Below are 13,035 nucleotides of genomic sequence, written 5' to 3'. Positions count from 1 at the left end.
ATCAATTATAAATATATAAAATATTTAAGCTTTCAAAAAAAATATTTAATAACAAAACTGCACATGATCAAATTTTAAAATATAATATTATCAAAAACAAAACTATATACACAAATGATCATTTATCACTTTAAAATTGAACATTAATCTATTATTATATCACTAACAGAAGTGCATATGATAAATAAATGATAAGTAAAGAAAAGAAATAAAAAAAAAGGGAAGAAAATAAAAAAGAAAACTAACAACGGAAGAAAAAAGAAAAAAAAATCAGGTTGTTAAATTTAAGGGGGGTGTAGGTAGAACACCCTAGCACCCTAACTAGCTACAATACAATGTAGCTTCATGGGGGGGGGGGGGGGGTGTAGGCAGAACACCCTACACTTGGGTGTATGGTAAAATTTTCACTCAAAATGTATAAGCCAACAACCCAAAATAAGCTCATACATTATTTTCATTTCATTCCCTCTCCTCTTTCCCTCTTCCTCACTTTCTCAGTCACGTGAAAATGGGAACAAACCGCCACAAATCCCCTCACTCCTTCTCCTTCTCCTTCAATTCGTTCCTCACTTCCCCGTAATTTCCCCCTCCACCGCACCCACCAACCACAACACCACCAGCCAAACACTTGGCGCACAAACACTAGGGTGTGTGTACTCGCACCCAATGTTCAACCAATATTGTAAAGGGGTATAAAGAGTAATATGAGTCTTTTTTGTTTTTAGTGAAGTATTTTTTATTGTACATTAAAATTACATTTTTTAATGGATGAATAGAGTATAAATTATTGCTAGTTAATGGAAAAACCTGTTCCATAATGTATCAACAAATTTTTATGGATGAATAGAGTATAAATTATTGCTAGTTAATATGGAAAAACCTGTTCCATAATGTATCTACAAATTTTATCACATAAGCGCATTAGACAAGATAAAATTCAAATTAGATTGTAGAATAATTCATATCAAATCAGACTAGAAAAAAAGAACATTATTGCATAAAAAAAATAAGAAAATTGTTAGAAGATAAATGTGAATGCCTATTATTTGATTTGTTTTCACAATGTTCACACAAGTCCAAAGACTTGTGAACTTGTATGACATTATATGTAAAGCTCTTGGCTATATAAACCATGTTGCCGATGTAATACTACAATTTACTCATCCCATTTTTACTTCTTCTTTACTTCTCCTTTCATCGATTAAAAGACTTCCTATGGATAAACAAAAATAAGAAAATAAAATCACCCGACTTCCTCCTCCTTTGGGCAATTGGGCGGGTGTTTTCTCTGGTTGGAGTGCAACTTCCTGCCGCCATTGCAATCAAACTGATTTTCTCTCTCCTCCGTTTTTCTCTTCTCCATCAATGGCGCTCAACAACGCTGACGAAGAGCTCCGCCTGCTCGACGACGTCTTGCGCTCGCTACCGCCGCCGGCAGTCAATTATCTCCTAACCCTCCGAGTACGAATTTTTCTTCTCTTTGATATGAATTCCTTGAATTGATTTAGCTGTATTATTTCAACTGTTAACTTTCACTAATCAATTATTAATTATATCAATTTTTGATGTGAAAAACTTAATTTTTGAGGAGAATATAGAAAAACAGTGATTGTTGAAGATACTTCATAGTGTAATTGATTTTATGTTCTGACATTATTTTATTTTGGAATTAGTCTATTTAATTATAATTTATAATTTGATGAAATTTGATTGGACACTAGTTTACATTATACATGAGTATTGCATTATTGAAGTGATTGGTGTACTGCAATCGATTTTTTGTTCTCACATTAGAAATATTCTATTTAATTATAATTTGATGAAATTTGTTTGGATATTAGTATACATTATACAAGAGTATTGCATTATTGAATTGATTGGTGTAGTGTTAGGCTAAATATGTGTCAGCAAATTGAGTTCCCGTGTACATTATTGACTAAACGCGAACTAGGTGACTCTGGGTTAGTGATAGATTGGCATCTTTTTTGATGTCACATTGGTATTTAGGGGGAGAAGATTTTATTTAAGCGCGCTTTTTCTTCCAATTTTAATGATTTTTGGACCTTCAAATTTCTATGTCCTACATATCTGAATATGTCATGTATTTGCCTATAATAAATTAGTGATATATGGCGGTATTTGCAGGTCTGTCCGCAGTGTATCCTTCGATTATTTGGGAAATATGGACCAATTTACACCCACTATTCCCGGATCTCTACTATATTGTCAGAAGTTGTTGCACATCAACCTAGCTCTGATGACCCTGTGTTGAAAGAGTCTGCCAATGAGGATGGTATTTGCAGTGTTTGTTTTGGGATTCTGCAGTACGTTTGTGTGGATGAGAAACAAGCATTGGTGAACAGGGGTTGTGCCAATGACTTTGCTGCATTAATCTACGAACTGGTGAAAAAGGATGGTCATCAAGCAGATAGCTTTTCTCTTGAAGTCTCTATACCACCAATAATCGTGGAGAACGAAAATGCTGTCAGGTTATCGGTCTAACTGGCTCTAGTTGACATTTCATCATTATATGGTTTCTAAATGAAACTGGCTCTTCACTTTCATTTATGATCTTATGCATAAACCTTTCAGATTATGTGATTTAGTTGTTTTTATTGATGTGTAGGCTATCTATGAAACAGAAGTACAGTTCTGAGGAATGGTTTCAAGAAACACTCCAGTCTGAAGCCATTTCAGTCAAGGATTCTCTGAAGCTATCTATAATAGAGCCTCTTGAAACGTTGTTGGTAAGTAGGACTGCTCTGTTTGGAGAACTTGTGTAATTTGAAGCATTGTGTACTTAGTTATGTCTTTAAAATTTGTATCTTTGTAGCCAAAATTGTGATTTGATATTCATGCCAGTTTAATAAAAGAACATCAAAAGAAATATATATTTCTCTACCAAGGTTGCTATGTTTAAGCTGTGAGGTTGCACAGGGTGTCAAATCTGGGTCAAGCTCTTTCCGTGTTCGGTTGACTTATACATCTTCAGAAATGCCAATAAAGACTGATAATGGAAAAGAAAATAACCAAGGCAGCAAGAAGCGGAAAACAGGCAAGTTCCTTTTCTACTCATTTCATCTGTCTCTAAAAGTGGTTACCTTTTGAGCTGTCAAGGTGAGAATGAAGCTTGGAGGGTTTTTTTTTTAATTTGTGTGTGTGTGTGTGCGCGCGTGCGTGTGTTGTTGCTGTTGTTTGCCTAGGCCTTTGAAGATTGAACACTGAAGATCACATTAAAATTTGCTGAATGGCATAATTTGCTGCATATAAACCAAATGTTTATCGTCATTGCTATTGTTTTCATGGAATACTCGGTGATCACTTGTGCCTTCACTATTGAAATAGTCTGTTTGTTGGAACAGGAAGGTCTGAACCTAATGAGAATGATTTCGATTTGAAGCAATGTGCAAAAAATTTGCTAGAAGCAAAACCCTTCAGACCATCAGAGAAGGTGAGTTTTTTTCTTTAGTATTCTTACTTGATGATATATGTGTATGTTGCTTGGTATTCAATAAAAAAGATGTTCAAAGTTCTTGTATTCAGTCTCTTCCAGAATGGACTTGTTTTATGTTACTTTTCCTGCTTGTTGTAGCATGTGTCTCACTTAAGGCATAACACATTAATTACTTGAGCTCAACCTTTCGTTTTCTTTTGTCGTATGACCAATATCCAATCAATGTAGCAGATTCACATGGAAAAGCATTATTACAAAATTGCTGCCAGCTTTTATTGGACTTACAACTGTAAACAATGCTTTTCTAGGACTTAAAATCTGAAGTTGAAATCATGCATTACCTTTAAGTTTAACATTGTCTTACTGTCTGAGCTGTTATGCTTACAATATCTTTTGTATACCTGGGTTTCCAGTCTGTGGTGGTACCTTGAGATAGGTAAACTCATACCCAAATTTTATAGAAGGAAAAATTATGACTGTTCTAGAAGGTGCATGAGACTTTGAAATTTTGTGCGTGGGGGTGTACCTGTCTCTTGTTAGATCTAGTGTATGTGTATCATAGACAATTATTTCAATGGCCTAGTTTATGTTCAGAATTTAGGAAAATAACTTGTGTTTTTTTTAACCTTAGATATCAGCTTGCAGCTTGGAGGTTCTTTGTTCCAGTTCACCTATCTATATTGGAGGTAGATACTTAAAGGTATAATACTAATATGTTTTCTTTGGTATCATTAAAAATATAGCATCTGATATATTTTTTTTTTTATTTTGGTTTCTTTGGTTTTATTTCTTCATATACATAATGCCTTGCTTAAGTTGGCTTCAAAAATACAGCCTAAACCAAAGCAAATGAAAACAGCATTTATTGGATTCTTCACCGGCTAGATAATCTGTGTAATCATTTAGATATTTTGAGATAAGTCAGTCTTATTACCATATGTCTCTACAATTAATATTAAGGCTACAAGATTACCCAATTAGGCATAGCAGATGACACTCATTAGCCTAATTTTGGTGTGAATATGATAATTTCAATGCTATTGTCTTGACGAATTACTTTTTATGCAATCCACCAAGGCTGTTTTTTCTTGCTTAGGGTTTTAGGTGCGTTTAATGGAATTTCTAGAATCATATTCTCAACACCTAAACGGATCACATGCATAAATTATATGAAACATGGAATGAATTAGAAATACAATCTTTGATGCATTATTCCAATGCTACCTTCAACCTCTTGCTTGGAGATTAGAGCCTCAAACGTTGCTCCTCTATTGTTGATCCACTAAGCCCATGGTGTGTTTGCTTTGATCGGTCACTTATTGTGTGACCTCATAGGATCCGATTAATTAGCACTGGGCCTAATCTTATTAGTCTGCATATCATAATTAGTCTCTGGCAAGACATTATGACCTCCAAAAGGTCTAAACTTATTATCCTTTTAATGCTGTTTGTTATATTTGAAGATTGCACACTTTTTCTCAGACAAGTGGATGTCCTTAATGCAATTACTAAATATAACAAGGTTCATTGAGGAGATAATTAATACTGTATTTTAGGTGGTCAATGTCTTACTAGAGACCTGAACAATTATGATTTGTGAACTAGAAAGACTACTAATTTTTGAATCCTATGAGGTCACACAATAAGTGACGGATTGATGCAAACACACGAAGCCCTAGATAAATAATAAGATAATATATCTAGGGATAAGAGTGAGAGGAACAGTAAAAATTTTCCACAACAAATTGAACGTAATATTTCTGTCCTACTCCTACCCCCACCCCCACCCCCTCCCCCCCACCCCCCACCCAAAGCAAGGTAAATACGTATATCCTTGTTATTTGCGAACTAGCATTCGTGGAGATTCAATCTGCGCTTATGGATTAACAATAGAGTAGCAATATTTGTCTCTAATTTCCAAGCAAGGGGTTGAAGGTAGCACTGAAAGCACACATCAAATATTTATAATCGAATTTATGATTCGTATTTATGCATGCGATCTTTGGGTTTTAGAATATGATTTGAGAGAGAGCGAGCGAGAGAGAGATATTATATTGATGTGCAACGATTTTAATTCGATGTGTATATCAGTATATGTTTCAAATGTTACCTGTACATCAGTTGAAAATATATGTATAGTGAGTGATTTTTTTACTCATTTATCCTTCTTCTCATTGGATCCTAACCTTATATATATGCCTTAGATCTTATTGTCAAGATTTAAAGCATCTCCACATTTTTTTTTCTTCCTTTACTCCTTTGGCCATTCTCTTAACCTCCTCTGGTGTTTTTTTTTTTCCTCCTTTTTTTCTTCCCTACATCAACTTAAAGTTCTCATGACCACCACCAGCTCGACAGCAGTGATGAACTTGACAACAACACTTCCACTGCTGATAAATTGGTTGTGGATCCCTTAGCTCCTTTTCCTCCGACATCAATGAATCTCATTTTTTCTTGGCATTAATTGTAAATGTCACGACAAATCTCTAGCTTTGATATTTTCCGATAAGCTCTTTAATTATTTTTGTTAAATAGTCTTTCACACATTAAATTAAACTAGTCATTTATTCATTGAGTCTAGGTATTGGATTACATACAGAGCAAGCTTTATATGACATCTGTTTTCTATTATTTATTGTTCAGTTTGGTTGAAATATCTTTTCACAATCTTGATGTACCTAAGTCGTGTATTTGATGTATTTTTAATGGTTATTTGATGTAGTTTCAATAATGCCTCAATGTATTTGCAGTAATTACTTTATACTCCCTCTGGTTTAGTTTGTTAGTCCCATATACTATTTTGGGCGTTTCAAAAAGATCTACCCATATTGAATGTATTCCACTTTTAACTTAGTTTCCATTTCCTATTTTATATATACTGTATTAAATTTTGATTAGCTAAATTAAATGATTGTGAATTGATGACATGACTCTAAGTAAAGAAATTATTTCCTTGAATCATGCAATTATAGTTGACGATTTTTTTTAAAAAAATCAAAAAAAATTTAAACAAGATAAAACTATTTATGAATTGTTTTTTTACTTTGATGTTAGATTCCAAATTTTCTTTTTTTCTTATTTTATTTGATTGATTCCATATGAGACTATCATATTGAAATGGAGGGAGTAATACTTTTATGATGAATCTGTCATGTTTATGTGATTTATCCATAATACTTGATTTTTTTTTTTTTTTTGGTTAAAATACTTTATGTATCTAATTGCTTCTCACCTTTCTCACTAGATCCTATTTTAAGCGGAATATGTCATGCCTACTTTTTGCTTCAGCCCTCATGTGCACATAAAATTATGGTGTTCAATATATAATCGTGAAAGCTATGGCATCCAATCATTGGTTATAATATTATCATGTAATATTGGTTTAAAGTCTATCTGTGAGCTCATAGTTATGTAGAAGAAGTAGCTTAGATACCTGGACTTCCTTAGATTGGTGTGGGATTCATGCTTTATACATTTTATTGCAGTACTCTAGAAATGTGAGTCAGTCACGATGGATTATTGATGATGAAAGAATGGGAGAAGCATCTGTTGAGGTACTACCTGGATGGCTATTTGGCTATATGAAATGTTAACTTTTTTTTCCCTGTGAAGAGTTGACAGCTGATCTCTGAAAGCCTTTCTGAAATTTCTAGGAGATTGTGGGAAATAGCATTCTTCCGTTGTGTAGGGGCGATAATTACAAGTTTCATGCTGCTGGCAGAGAAGACATAGATGTACTGAGCATGTGAGTTCTTGTGTTTGATGTAACTTTATGAATTATTATTTTTATTTACTCTTGCAAATTTCAGGTTCGAATGTTGGGCTCTGGACGTCCTTTCTTACTTGAAATTCAAAATCCCCGAATGTTGCCATCAGAATTGTCACTAAAAGAGATGGAAATGAAAATTAATAGTTTGGAAGGAAAATTGGTAAGAGAGGACCAAGCTTCTTGTAATGCTTTCATTTCCTCTATATCATTTTTGGGTATAGACTTCTTTTGGTTCTGTTTGAGACCTTTGAATATATCTCATTTGTTACTTAGGTGAAGGTAAAAAACCTTAAAGTTGTTGATGAACAAGTTTGGACCCTAATGCGTGAAGGTGAAGCAGAGAAGCAGGTTATCCTCAGTTAAACCAATTATATATATTTAAAATTAAGTTTTTTGTTACTCCTTCCGTCCCTTATACTCCCTCCATCTCTTTTTGTTGTTCCCACTTTGATGGATAATATCTTACGAAAAAGGTCAAAGTAGGAACATGTAGAGATGTAAGGAGTAAATTGCAATCTATTCCTCTTTAGGATGTCCCTATTTATTGCAACATATTAGTACATCTTTGGCAAGTTTTGTCTCTATTTTTTCCCTAAAGTTGGGAATCCCACCCACGTACCCGAGTTTTCTGTGCTTTATTTCTCACTTTCTATAATCTTTGTCATTTTCCTATTTTACTTTGACTCCGTAAAAATGTTTCAATACTATTTCTTTTATGCAGAAGCAATATACAGCCCTAGTGTGGATTTCTCGTCAACTTGAGGATAAAGACTTGGTAACTTTATCTTTACTTAAAGATTTGGTGAGTTTCTGTTGAATATTATATCACCTCACTTTTTTTTTTTATATTATTATTATTTTGACATAGTTGGTTGTTATCGGCATGTCACATCATTTACAGTTGCTTCATAATTATGTATAAGTGAGCTACTAATTCATTGGAAAATCAATTACAATGCCTAGCAATAATGGAGGTGAGGGGAGGGAATGAGTGGGCTTGCATTCTCCTTCCCATCCAATAGTATAAGGATTAAAAGGCTATGGAAAATGAATCTTTCAAATTCAATTCCTCTCACTTCGTCATTCCATATTCATACACTGGAAAATAGATCAACTATCCCTCATTTCCTCCACTTCCTTTTAAATCCATCATCCACACTATTATTCAGGAAAATTGTTTTGGAAAAGTAGCTTCTCTGAAAAGTACGCTTTTGGATAATGATTGAAGGTTTACCTGTCATAGTTTTCTTCCACTTAGATAGAATGCTATGTATATGTTTCCACACATTTGAATGGCCATAACTCATCTATTATAAACTTTATGAGCAAGCGCCTTGTCACGAGACCAATGCAAATACCCCCATTTCTGTTGCTAGATCCTAGACTTCCCCATATGCACAACAAGCTAATAAATAAAGGAAACAACATACAATGGCACTAATCTGTACCAAAAACACATGCATCAGTTAGGTATGAGATTGCCTCATATGGGACTTGCTGTGACGGGGCATCGGGGAAACTATCAACACGTGACAAGCTCCCCCATCTAAGCCACAACGCCCTCGTTGTGGCGCTTTGAGGTTAGCTCCACGTTGCTTTCCAACGTACAACACGTCACTTGGCCGCTCTCGTAAACACAAGTGACATGTATCCAACATGCTTGCCCAATGATTTAGCCAAATGCTATCACATTTGGGTCCCCTTAGCACCACAACATGACTCCTCTTCAAAACCCTACTTGTTGCCGCTTGTTCGTGTTTCTACACATCGTCCTTTCCCTGATTGCTCAACATGTCCCCCTTGAATTGGTTCCGTCCATGAATTATTATGAACATACCCCTTCCCATTAAGCTCGCTCACCTACCCCTATGGCTGACGCAACATCCATGCCGCCAAGCACTCCCAACTCTGACAGCCTTTTATATCCATGCCAGGTCGTGGCGACTCCCTTGCACCACAGTTGAGAATGGTGGACCTCCTTGATGGTCTCCTTGATGGTGAATGGAACCTCCCTATTTGAACGATGTTGAGAAGGCTCTGAAACCCCACATATCATAGGACGCGCACTGATTGCCCATGCAGCGCTTAAAATCCTGCCTTCCCCATGTGTGCAACAAGCTAATAAATAGAGGATATAACACGCAATGACGCTAACCTGCACCACAAATACAATCATTAGTAAGGCACGGGCACGCAAGCATAGGAGGTTGCCTCATATGGGACTTGTTGCGTATGCATATAACTGATTTATGATACAGAGAGTGTATTTTCATCCTGCTTTTTGTACTGAATTATATATAAGTGGCTTACTTTTTTATGGGTATCATGGATGAAAATGCCTATTATATGTCGGTCATTATTTTGGGAGTTATTGCTATATTCATTCTTAATTTGCCTGAACATTGTGACTGGTCTTTGGTGGTAACTGTACTACTAATTATAATTTCTCCGTTTTCTTATTGAATAGAAATTATCACAGAGAACCCCAGTGAGGGTACTTCATCGTCGAAGTCCTCTAGAACGTGAAAAGATAATTCATTCGTAAAACTCTTGACTCAACTTGGTTTCTTGGTGTTTTTTCTCATCCTGAATATCTTCTCCTCTTTCATACTAAACTTTTTAATGACAGGATAAATATTGAGAAGATGTCCGGAAGTACCCAGTATTTCCTCCTCCATCTCTGCACACAGGTACTTCCCATGGCTATTCATTGACTTATTTGAACAATCAATTTTTTGATTCTTTGATCTGGGAGTCATAAAGGGTAAATCCTTTCCTTTTAATTTTTTTTTTAATTATTTTTTAAGAATGGTGGATCACTTTTGCACACTTCAAACTAGGGTATGGTGCAAGTGTAAACAAATATGTCTGAAAATTGCTGTCCAAGTAAAAGGTTATCAGCCTTCTGAACTATTTTTTGGAAAAAAGTAATGCAAAGTCTTAATTGTAGGCTGGAACATACATCAAGGAATTTGTCCATGGAGACCTTGGGCGCACTTATCCAAGGTATGCTGATAATTGTCTTCCCATTTTTTTAACTTTTATGTATAGTTTTCTCGTCTTCGTTTGGATGAATATGTCAACTGTCGGATTCCTTTTCAGTCCAGTTTAAAAATAATTTTTTGCTTGGTAGAGCCGAGATTAGGGGAAATCCTAATACCTAATATCTTGCTAGATACTCTCTCCATATTTTTGTTTGTCCTCTTATCATTTTTTGTAACCCACTTATGCCAATTTTGGTTTCTTTACTTCTTAATCTGCTTCATCCACCTTTCTCCTCTCTATAACTTTTTTCACCTTTCTCTTACACCTTCAATCATTTTAGTTCTCCTCTTACTTTATCCACCTTTTTTCCCTGCACCAAATTTTCTAACTTGGTCTAGGAATCTACAACACACACACTACATGAGGACAAGGAAAAGGGGGTGGGGGGTCAGTGATTGGGAAAAAAGGTGATGGAAGATATGAACTGGGGAAGAGACAGAAATGATCCTGGATTAGACTAAAGTGGCATGTTAGCATTGGGCCAGTGAAGAAGAAAAGACGTATAATAACAACCTTGTCGGAGAAACAAGTTTCTATGTGTGTTGTTATTAAGTTATTATCAATTGGGAAAAAAGAAAACTGTGATTTTGGGCCATCATATAATTTCTTGAAGGCTGATCAAAGCCATCTAAGAATAGGATCGATTATACACAATGAAGTAAATTGTTCTTTACCTTTTTTTTTATATTGTGATACAATGGAGTATTATTTACTCCCAAACTGGATAACCTGACAGACCGACAATCATTTTCTTTCACTTGAGTTAGACCTTTGTTTCAATGCCTCAGATTTGTGTTACAATGTGTTTTACTCTTCTGCTGTAGCCTTGGTTCGATTCTGGGTTGTAGAGCAGAGATTCTCCAGCTTGATGTAACAGATGTGAAGATGGACTGTTTCCTGACTAAATGAAGATATGGTTTTCAATATTTGGAACAAACTCATCATCTTAAGTACTTCCACAACCAATGGTGACCAGTAAGGCAGTCAGACCGATTAATAATTTTTAGTTGGCAGAGAAATTTTGGGGGTTAGGGTGACTCAGGGTGCAGTTTTTTTTAATTTTTTTTTTTTTAAAAAAAAAAAAACTTTTTTTTAAAATCTGTTATTGACGATATAGTGGAGAATAGATTCTGCAATTGATAATACAGTATCTGATTCAAAGGGTCTCTGTTCGTATGAAATGCATCGATTCAAGATAGCCCTTCTTGATCACATGCTCATAATTGATAATCTTGTATCAGAATCATATGCGTAATTGCATGTTATATTATCAATCAATTTTGCGTCTTATTCTTTTCCTTTAAATTTATTGATGGTGCAATCTTGGAAGCAAAAGAGGTACAGTGCACTACTTTGAATTAAGGGAAATTATCATTGGTAAAAGCCCAAACCTGGGGTGTACCAATGATAATTGACCAATTAATTGCACTTCCTCACTCCCTCCCTTTATTAGAAAAAAGAAAGAAAAAAAGGTTAAAAAGTCAGAAATTTTATTTACCACAAGATTTTGATTTACCTCGCTCTGTTCTAAATCTAGTTCTTCAGTCAATATCAATAAGTTCAATTTAGTAAGTTAAATTTAACATATCTTTAATCTTGCAATACAACAACAAAGTTTTAGTCTCAAAATGATTTGGGGTTTACGAACATAAATCGTAATAAGGAATCACACAACATAAATAAACGTACATAACAAAACCATTATTTAAAAGAGTTTGAAAAAGTCGAGTAAAGTAAACAAAAGAGTATTTAAGAAAAATTAGAAAATTTTAAAAGAAAATCAAGAACAAAATTCAAGAAAGTTTTAAAAAAGTGGTTAAAACGTTTAAGTTGAAAGTATAAGGTTTGAGAAAGGTTTAACAAAGGAAAACAATACAAATCATAAAACATTGGTGGGCTAAAAATTGTGAGTCGAAAGAGCATTTAAGAAAAATTAGAGAGTTTTAAAAGAAAATCAAGAATAAAATTCAAGAAAATTTTAAGAAAATTTTGCAAAAAACCTTTTTTTATAAGCATTTTTTTTGCAAGAAACTACCTTATAAATTTTTTTTTGCAAAGACACCTTAATCAATTTTTTTTTTGCAAAATCATACCTTTATGCCGGAAAGTAGAGTTAAACCCTATTTTCCGGCGTTGACTACGCCATTCGCACCCACGAAACTAACAGTGGAGGGGAGAAGGGTGGCTAGGGCTATGGAGGAGGGTTTAGGGTGGTCAACGTCGTTAAAGGGGTGTATTTAGGGTGGTCAACGCCGTAAGAGGGGGTGTGTTTATGGTGGTCAACACCGTAAAAGGGTGGTTTATGGGTGGGGCTTGGGAGGTGGTTTTGTGGGTGGGGCTGGGGAGAGAGGTGGTTTCGTGGGTAGATTGGGGTAGCCAACGCCGGAAAATGAGGTCTTTTCCGGCATAAAGGTATTGATTTACAAAAAAAAATTTGATTAAGGTATGTCATTGCAAAAAAAAAATTTAAGGTGGTTTCTTGCAAAAAAAATTGCTTATAAAAGGTGGATTTTTGCAAAATTTCCAAGTTTTGAAAGAGTGGTTAAAACATTTAAGTTGAAAACATAAGGTTTGAGAAAGATTTAACAAAGAAAAACAATACAAATCATAAAACATTGATAGGCTAAAAATTGTGAGTATCGCATTGTGGCATTCACTGCCAGTCTCAAGCTCGAATAAAGGAGAGTTGTAGTAGGGCTATGGCGGCTAGCATATAACATAGTCACATGGACTCACATCTTATGGACATGAATCTTTAGTTTGGCAA

General features: G+C 34.9%; 1 protein-coding gene across 2 annotated transcripts; it reads left to right on the top strand.

Moving 5' to 3' along the window:
- The first annotated feature begins 882 nt into the window (after positions 1–882).
- LOC110703652 (putative tRNA pseudouridine synthase Pus10) lies at positions 883–11,558 on the top strand. Of its 2 annotated transcripts, none has more exons than XR_002507729.1 (15): positions 883–1,461; positions 2,146–2,489; positions 2,627–2,747; positions 2,938–3,055; positions 3,363–3,451; positions 4,086–4,154; positions 6,940–7,008; positions 7,108–7,188; positions 7,264–7,383; positions 7,497–7,571; positions 7,945–8,025; positions 9,158–9,764; positions 9,853–9,913; positions 10,174–10,229; positions 11,093–11,558. XR_002507729.1 is itself a non-coding variant. In XM_021881445.1 (15 exons), exons 1-15 carry the CDS (start codon positions 1,366–1,368, stop codon positions 11,175–11,177), a joined length of 1,539 nt encoding a protein of 512 aa, XP_021737137.1. In that variant the 5' UTR covers positions 896–1,365; the 3' UTR covers positions 11,178–11,558. The 2 variants fall into 2 exon arrangements, 1 of the variants encoding a protein (XP_021737137.1); XM_021881445.1 differs by having other exon boundaries at positions 896–1,461; positions 9,691–9,764.
- The last annotated feature ends 1,477 nt before the right edge of the window (positions 11,559–13,035 follow it).

The sequence above is a fragment of the Chenopodium quinoa genome, unplaced genomic scaffold (assembly GCF_001683475.1).
Source record: "Chenopodium quinoa cultivar QQ74 unplaced genomic scaffold, ASM168347v1, whole genome shotgun sequence".
NCBI lineage: Eukaryota > Viridiplantae > Streptophyta > Magnoliopsida > Caryophyllales > Amaranthaceae > Chenopodium > Chenopodium quinoa.
Note: the sequence above shows the minus strand (reverse complement) of the source record. Positions and strands in the feature narration are given on the sequence as shown.